This window comes from Crocuta crocuta, unplaced genomic scaffold, assembly GCF_008692635.1.
Source record: "Crocuta crocuta isolate KB4526 unplaced genomic scaffold, BGI_CrCroc_1.0 scaffold854, whole genome shotgun sequence".
Classification (NCBI taxonomy): domain Eukaryota; kingdom Metazoa; phylum Chordata; class Mammalia; order Carnivora; family Hyaenidae; genus Crocuta; species Crocuta crocuta.
In genome coordinates this window covers 245,473-254,861 of record NW_027531536.1, presented here as the reverse complement: position 1 = coordinate 254,861, position 9,389 = coordinate 245,473, and the positions used below count along the sequence as shown (strand labels likewise).

At 36.1% G+C, this 9,389-nt stretch overlaps 1 protein-coding gene across 1 annotated transcript in view; it reads left to right on the top strand.

Moving 5' to 3' along the window:
• The window catches only part of RDX (radixin), an 87,276-nt gene that overhangs the window by 55,290 nt on the left and 22,597 nt on the right, over positions 1 to 9,389 (top strand). Inside the window, exons 14-15 of the mRNA XM_077772702.1 lie at positions 1,827 to 2,069; positions 3,035 to 3,195. Coding sequence (XP_077628828.1) covers positions 1,827 to 2,069; positions 3,035 to 3,195 — 404 coding nt within the window. The remainder of the gene's footprint in view (positions 1 to 1,826; positions 2,070 to 3,034; positions 3,196 to 9,389) is intronic.

Here is a 9,389-nt window from a genome sequence, read left to right as displayed (position 1 = left end):
GTGTGTGTGTGTGTGTGTGTGTGTGTGTGTGTGTGTACACAGCACTTTCATCATCCATCGATGGGTGCTTAGCTTGCTTCATATCCTGGCTGTTAAAAATAATGCTGCACTGAACATGGTGGTATTATATATCTTTTTGAGTTAGCGTTTTCATTTTGGGGGGATAAATACCTAGAAGTGGAATTGCTGGATCATATGGTAGTTCTGTTTTTAATTTTTTGAAGAAAAACTTCTTGAAACTTGTGTTTTCCATAATAGCTGCACCAGTTTACATGGTCACTAATAGCACACAGTATCCCTTTTCTCCACAGCCTTGCCGGCACTTGCTGTTTCTTTTCTTTTTTATAAAAGCTATTTTGAGTGGTGCGGGAGTGATATCTCATTGTAGTTATGATTTGCATTTCCGTGATTACTGATGTTGAGCACCTTTTCATGTGCCTTGTTGGCCATCTGTATGTCTTCTATGGAAAATGTCTATTCAGACCCTCTGAATTTTTTTAATCAGATTGTCCTATAACTACCGTGTTGTTTGAATTTTTTATATATTTTGGATATATGATTTGTAAATATTTTCTTCCATTCAGTAGGTTGCCTTTTTTTTTTTTTTTTTGATGGTTTCCTTTGCTGTGTAGGGGAAGCTTTTTAATTTGATGTCCCATTTGTTTAGTTTTTGCTTTTGGTATCAAATCCAAAAACTCTTTCCCAAGACCAATGTCAAGGAGATTGCTCCTTATGTTTTCTTCCAGGAGTTTGATGGTTTTAGGTCTTATTTTCAAGTCTGTGGTCATTTTGAGTGGATACTGTGTACGCTATAAGATAGGGGCCTAGTTTCATTCTTTTGTGTGTATCTCTCCAGTTTTCCCAGCAGTTATTGAAGGGACCATCCTTTCCCCATTGTATGTTCTTGGCTGCTTTGTTGTAAATTAATTGATCATATTTATTTATTTATAAATATGTGGGTTTATTTCTGGGCAGAATATTTTGAGAATTGACCCAACATCTTTTATAGCTAATTTGCCAGGCCAGTGTCCAAATTAGGACCTTGCATTGTGTAGGTTTGCTCCGTCTCTTTTAAAGTAGGACATTCCTTTTTATGATGCTGAATTCCTGGAAGGACCTGTAGATTGTCCCTTCTCCTTTGTCTCTTCGCTTCCTCGTGGTGTCATTCAGTTGTCCTTTTATGGTCAATATTTCCCGTAAACTGGAAGATAGACCTAAAATCTTGAAGGATTCAAGTTAAAAAGTTTTTGGCTACAGTGCCTCACAGGTGAGACTTCCATATAATTTATCACCCAAATTAGAACACTTTTTAGAGTGAAAGGTATTCTTATTAATAATTACACCAGGACAGCAGTGTGATTTTCCAGGCACAGCAACACAGTACACCACCCAGTTGCTGGTGTTGAATACCTCCTGTTGTATCATCTCACAAGACACTGAATATCTTGTTAACCTACCACTAGTGATTTTAACTGGTTGCTAGAATAGAGTGAGTTTCTCCCTTGACAGGTGCTCCCCCTTGTGGCTAAAATGGGATCTCTTAGGTGTGGCGTTTGGCATTCGGCTGATAGCGTTTCTCATCAACTATTTGCATACCAAGTTTAGCAACATTTGATCATTCTTGCCAGAGTTAACAATTTTAGTGATGTGTTTTCATTCTGCCGCTCTTGCCCACTGGCATTCCTCCATAAAAATAGAGCTTTCATCAGTCGGGCTTGTTTTTGTTACCCTGAAGTATAGTTTCTATTAGGAAGGAACGATAACTTGGTTCTCTTCATTACCAGTTTTCGAAGGAAGTTGCTGATTAACTTTTTTTTAATGTTCAGGCTTTTGCAGCCCAGGAAGACTTGGAAAAGACCAAAGAGGAGTTAAAAACTGTGATGTCTGCGCCCCCTCCACCTCCACCACCGCCAGTCATTCCTCCGACAGAAAACGAACACGATGAGCATGATGAGAACAGTGCAGAGGCCAGTGCGGAATTAGCAAACGACGGGGTGCTGAACCACAGGAGTGAAGAGGAGCGTGTCACAGAAACACAGAAGAATGAGCGTGTTAAAAAGCAACTCCAGGTATTTCCTATTTACAGTTGTGTGTACATTTATAGTACAGTGAGCATTTTCCCCATTTAATAAAAGACAGACTTACTAAAAAGGAACATTTCCAGGTTTTTTTTAAGCCTTTACCCCTAGCTAGCCTTGTGATTGGTTTGTGATTGTGCGGCCTGAGTCACACTGTTTGATTTCTTCCATTGTAGCGAATGTTTGTTAGCCTTGGGTAATTAGGCCTTAAGTGGTAAGTTATTCTTTAATTACAGCTTAACTCAGTGTTAAAATGTGGAAAGTATTTTCGTGCTGTCTCTAAATGACAGATGACTTTAATTTTTAACCAGTAAAATATACATTAAAAAGCAACATAATTTAATAGACTATCTGCGTGACACTGCATACTCTGGATTATTTGTTCAGGTTTCATAATTCCGAGAGGTAGGTTTATATAAAGCACATAATTAGATCAAAGTAGGAAATTTTAATTTTATTTGACCTTTTTTCTAGATAAGTTCTCTGATTTTTTTAATTGACGAAATCTTTAAATATTAAGAAAAGAAAATGAAGCGATAATTGCAATAAATACATTAAGGCTTTTGGAGAAAGCTTCTCATGAGACTTTAGATATTAAAATAACATCCTATATGTCTACACTGACCTTTTGTAAGGCATTTCAAGTATTATATAAAGAAAGTTAAGGAAATTTATAATAATATACAAAATCATCACAGCTGATGAGTGTAGAAGTGAAAGGCCGTGGATATTCCTCCCTAACCACCACCTCTACTATTACCAAACAAATTTACACACTTCATGGTTTTTTTATTTTTTAAATTTACACATTTTAAAGAAATCATATGACAATGTAAATCTTAATACAACAAATCTGACTTTTTTGTATATGTGTATTTTTGTCTTTAAAGCTTTTTCATATGCTTTTTAAACTCTAAGAAAAGATAATAATCATTGTTTTTATTTTCTAAACATAGGCGCTAAGTTCAGAATTAGCCCAGGCCAGAGATGAAACCAAGAAAACACAAAATGATGTGCTTCATGCTGAGAACGTTAAAGCAGGCCGTGATAAGTACAAGACTCTCCGGCAGATCCGACAGGGCAACACAAAGCAGCGCATCGATGAGTTTGAAGCAATGTGAGAGCTGTTATTTTGCATACATGTTCTTCATAAGCTGAACCACCAACAGAGAAAAGCAGGCCTTTGCAGATGTGATGGAATGCACCCCACCTTGCCAAAGCACTTACACCAGTTGACTGTGGTGGCTAAAAGACATCCTTGAGGGGACCCTTCAGCATTGAGGCAGTGTGATGTCATGCTTGATTTCCTTTTCCTTTTGGGCCAGGGAATGGAGAACAGTGTTCCATCACCTCTTTTCACATTTTCAGTTTCCATTTTTTTTTTCTGTTGAAGATTAACACTAATTATCATGTTTGACAAATGTGTATGTGTGATTTAAGCACTTTGTACATTTCAAAGGATGATGGTGATTTAATGAGAGTTTGCGTAGAGCACTATGACCCTTCCATACTTTACCTGTGTGTATTTCCACATTCTGTCTCACTCAGATTTCCTTGATGTGCCCTTATCGTATCTCACCATGCCGATAGCCATAATTCTGCCATCAGATAGATCATTGGCAGTGGTCAGAATGAAGGTAGGACAGGGTGGACAGTCTTTGATAATTGTGTAGAAGACCGGGAAGACTGCTATGAATCATGAAAAGGATTAGAATAACTAATAGTGTAATATGCAGCTGGTGGTTAATGTTTTTTAAAACCCAGTTTGCTTACATTATTGGATATTTGATACTTGCTTAATTAGTTATCTTTGATAGCTGAATGGATTGGTGTTTCATCGCCTGCCATCCTTTGGTTTTCTTTGCCTGCCATTCACAAAGGTGTAGACGGCAGGTGGTAGTTCCCGAGGAGAATTTATTGATGAAATACTACCTGCAAATACCAGTTGTCTCCAAAAGGTTTAAAAAGTCTTTTCTTTCAAAGATTGATGTAGACAAACATGTTTAAAAAAAAAATCCATTTGTTGGTAATTGATTATACTCATTTTAAAAAGCCTTGGGCTTTTATTTAAGGGCAGCATTTGCAAACATCAGTCCCAGGGAGGGGACAGTAACACTACCTCACTACTACACCTGCGATGACTGGCTTTTCCAACACAGCGAAGTGTGTGAGCTGTGTTCTCTAACACACACCAGTACTGTCAGTCATGGAGCATTTCTGAGATTTCCTTTGCCTTCAGAATATCTTAGAGTGCTACACTTCTTAACTGCCTTTTTGTTGAGCTGAATTGTAGGACTCTGATTTATATGAAAATTGTAAGCTCTTGCTGGTATACTATCTTCCTGGAGGGTGTTCTGTGTCTGAGGAAGAGTGTGTGTGTGCGCGTGTGCGAGAGAGAGAGAGAGTTTTGCCCTTGTTGCATATGAATGTCTGTACCTTCATTTCTTGATATAATTGTTACATAATCATTTTAGCAGATTTGGTTTCTAAATCGTGCTTATTTTTTCGTTCTCTAACTAAAAATACTTAAATTTGGTTTGTTGATCCTATTTTAGAAATTATAATTTTAGGTTATATTAAGTTCAATTATGTCTTAAGAAATCTTTCCAGTTTGAAAGATGTTCTAATACTCACATGTTCTAACATTTTCTTTATTGTAAAACATCTAGACTTGGAGATGAGGAAAGCCTTGTTTTCTCTGTGTGGTTCAGCTACTTTTCATGTGGTATTATGCACTCAAATTTACATTTATCTATTAAAATTGCCATTTGTTAAGCATTTTTCATGCACAGTAGATTCAAGTTGTGTCTGAAAATATCTCTTGTGCTTTTTTTGATTTTGCTGACTTTAAAAGGATTAATCTGGGCAGACATAGGGAAAGGAAAGGTTGCATTTAATATATTTTTGGACTCTGTAGGACAAGAGATAACTGGTTGATAACCTTGACGTGACTGTTGTGTGGTGGTTGTGCACATGCTTCAAAACCCCGTGGAAGAGAGTTTCTGCCTGAGCACGTTGGCGGGAGCGGTGGTGCGCCCGGCTCGTCCTGCTCTCGCGGCCGTGCTCGCTTTTCCAGAGCGGCCAAGCAGTTGCCCTAAGAGGTGAAAATGTGGATTTCCACTGGATTTCTGTTCATTTTCTACATTTTGAATCGTGTGCACTACCATTGCTGCATCAGTTTGATATCAGTGTTGAAAATTTACCAGTTATATTTGCTGTTTATAATCTATTTGTAGATTAGGATTAAAATGGATTTAATCCATTTTTAAAGCTGTGTGAATTTTTCTAAACAGGAAACAACTATTTGCAATATGGGTTTTCATAGTGATTAAGCCAGTTATGATTTTTATTATTAGCAATTGAGAGCACGTGCTCATCTAGCAATGTAAAAATATATTAATGAGTATTTGGTAAATTCCAGCAGGTTTTACCATGAGCATAATTTTGTGTTGTACAATTAAGCTACAGTTACATCTATAATTTTGGATAACATTCATTGGTTAACAATAAAGTGACAAAAGCTCATGCCTTCAAGGTCCACTGTTGTTATTTAACATGGATTTTTCTGTATAATTCTGAAAATCATAATCTTTATTAGGCCCATGAATCATCACATCTTAAAAATGAGAAGTGGATAGGGAAAACTTTCAAAATTCTCACAGATTTATCTTTCCCCCAGATTGTACCTCATTTGGTATGGAAATAATAGTGATTGTTAATTCTGTGAAGAATCATTAAGTCGACTCTCTTGATAACAAAATCATTTAGGATTTCTAATCATTGCTTTAATTGTATATTGTTTATAGTTTCTTTCTCCTAAGGAAGATACAGTTTCATTGTCACAGATTGATCTTGCTATAAAAACACTATTGTTCCTTAAAGAACTATATACTAAGTGCTTTTATTTAACTACATATTTTTATTTTCAAGTGACATTACAGAGCAGTTACCATAAATTTAGATAGTTATTGTCCTTTAAAAAGCTTCTTGCCAGTTTTTAACATAAAGATTATTCATTTTAAGTGAGTCATGGATTCCAAAAGGAAAAGTGAGGGGACTCTCAATTTATAGTAATACTTACCTGTCATTTTATTATTTTTTTCTTACAGGTAGGTAGTGATTTCTTCTGATCCTATCAGAAAACAGAATATTATAAGATTATTTTATATCTAGTTAGAGTTTTTCTTTAAGAACTAGAATTCCCGTTACAGAGTTGTCTTAGGCTCGACTGGAACCCTCCCTCCTGATGATCACTAGAGAACCATTTCAATATTAGTGGTAGGATTAAAAATAAAAAATGCCCACTACTTCCTGTCTCAAGTTCAATTATCTTGTTGATTAGTGATATTTTTACAACTGAAGCTAAAAACTTTTTAGATCCCAAAGCATCCCATTATGTGTATTCATGAGAAAAAGAGTTCTTAAAATTTAACATCTAAAGCTTAAAACTTTTAAGTTTTAAGTAGAAAGAATTACTGCCTTTCTCATTAATTTACTGAGCTGATAGCAAACCAAAGTTTAGATATTCTTAATTAAGGGTAAGGGAAATCATTTATATATGGAGCTATTACCGGCAGGCCCAGCCCTCTCTTAGGTTTGTCCTAAGTGAACAGAATTTCAACATTGTCTTATTCTGTACTTTGTCATTAGAAGATAATCTCTCAATTACTCATGTAAAAGGACAGTACATTTCAAAAATTCAGTGGATTCTGCAGATGTTGTGACTTCATGAAATGTCAAGGTAACCTTCACATTCTATACTGACCAGTGGTGAGGAAGCCTTGTTTCACAATAGTGTTTCACGTATCAGAGCTTACCACAGTCCCATCCTTGACTTTTCCAGTTAATTAATCCGATGTCCCATTTTTTTTTTCCCCTCATGGGCCTACTTCTTAATATGTCCATCTTTCAAGGTTTTAAGAGTTGCCATTTTCCTTCTGGAAAGATCATGACTCCTTGCTTTGTTGCCTCAGTATTTTGACTTCACTGAAAAACTGTGATACAAAGTTACCCAATTTCAGATTATATATACTGCTTTAGGAGTTCATGTATTCATCACTGACCATAGAATTTTAAGGTTAAAAGATAATTACCCAATGGCACATCTTGTAAATTCAGGTTTATGCCTGGCTCTGGAGTTTTTTAGCTACTAAATGGTTCCAGACTCTTATTCACAGACCTTCATTGAGCCACTACATTTTTATATGGTAGATTGTAAGATACAGAAGCAAGATGAGAAGAGAATGACTGTGGCCTTTCATTTTGGCCTATCTTAAAATGTGGAATTTCAGATACTAATTTATCTTAGCCCTTAGGGCGTTCGAATGAATCTGTGAAAATACTAGATTTCTTTTAAGGTGCAGGTCCGCTTTGCTGGTTCATGTTATTTGTATGCCCAGATTCCTCCGTGCTTCATCACGTCGGTTAGCTTCCATCTTCGTAATGTATTACTTTTGTTACTTTGTTTTACTTGTCCACTTTTATTTAATGATCATTTAAAAAATTAAGATTCAGTTTGATATTTATGCATGCCATTTAGTGTGTTCCTCAAAGTAGCGATGCTGGTTTCTGTCTGTGTCACTGAGCCTAAATAGCCAATGTCCATCTTCCTAGTAATACGGCATCAGAGCCTCGCAGATTTATGTGATGATGCTTGGAAAGAAAAGTTCCTGTTGATGAAACATGGATTTATTATGTGAAATTCTTCTGCTGTGTTTATAACGTATGCTGTGATACCCCTTTTAGTTTTTTGCAAGTTAAAATGCCATAACTTATGTGTTAGACCTAGAAATGCATGTATGTTTTAGAAGACCGTTCCTCCTCCCTCCCTTTCCTTTGGTTTGTACTGAAAGGTCTGTGTCATTCAAGTCCGGCATTAGACTGGCCATTGTGCCATTTATGTAATTATTTACTTTGAAATTTTAGCTATTTTGGGTAAAAGATACAGCTGTAAGATGAAGGCAAGTACTACAGCGTACAGAAAATCAGTAGAAGAAGAGCAGTGAATAAGGCCAAGGATAAGAACACGTGGTGTAGTCTCCCAAGTTTGCTTGTTCTCTGATAAATTACTTAATTTTTACTGCAGACATCACAGTTTAAACACTGTACTTAAAGATAGCCTTAAACAAGTGCCTAATTGTGAAATTTTTCTAACTTCATAGTAAGATTGATTTTATACCCTACTGACAAACCGGTCACGTAGAGTAATTAGTAATCTCTGTATTGAACACTGAGAAGTTTCATGGAGTTAGCTTTCAGTTGAATCTTCGTTTGTTTTAATTGATGAAATACATATAAAATTTTAACCATTTTCAAGCATTCGGTTCAGTGACATTAAGTACCTTCATGTTGTACAGCTGTCCCCACTATTCATCTCCAGAACTTATTCATCATCCCAGACAGCCTGTGCCCTTAGAGAGCTGACGCCCCATTCCTCTGCCTTCCTATCCTGGTTACCCCCATCCTGCATTTTGTCTCTCTGAATTTGACTATTTGGGTGATTCAGAACATTTGTCCTTTTGTATCTCTTACTTCATTTAGCATAATGTTTTCAAGGCTCACCCCTGTTATGTAGCAGAATTTCACTCTTTTTAGAGGTTGAATAATATTCCATTGTTTATATATGCCACATTTTTTTAATCTTTCAGTCCACGGGCATTTGGATTATTTCCACATTTTGACTTGTGAACAGGGCTGCTGTGTTTGTTGATATACAAACACCTGTTCAGGTCCCTGTTTTCAGTTCTTTGGGGTACATATCCAGAAATAGAAATGCTGAATCATACATTAATTTTGTTTTAAGTTTTTGAGGCGTCACCATACTATCTTGTGCAGCAGTGGCACCATTTTACATTCCCACCAGCAGTGCGTCAAGGCCCCAGCTTCTCCTCATCCTCACCAGCAATTGTTATTTTTTGGTTTTTTAAAGAATGGCCATCCTAATGGGTGAAGTGGTATCTCATTGTGGTTTTAATTCACATGTCCTTACGATGCATTTCTCTGTGATACTGAACATCTTTTCCATATGCTTATTCACCACACGTAGATCTTCTTTACAGAAGTGTTTATTCATGTTTTGTCTACTTTTAAATTAAGTTGTTTACTTTTTGTTCTTAAGTTGTAGGAGTTCTTTATATATTCTGGTTATGAATCCCTTACCAGATACAGGAGTTGCAAATATTCTCTCCCATCCTATGGGTTGTCTTTTCCTGCTATTAATAGTATCTTTTGTTGCACAAAAGCTTTTAATTTTAATGAAGTCAATTTATCTTTTTTTTTTTTTTTTTTTTTTTTTTTTTCTTTCGTTTCTCT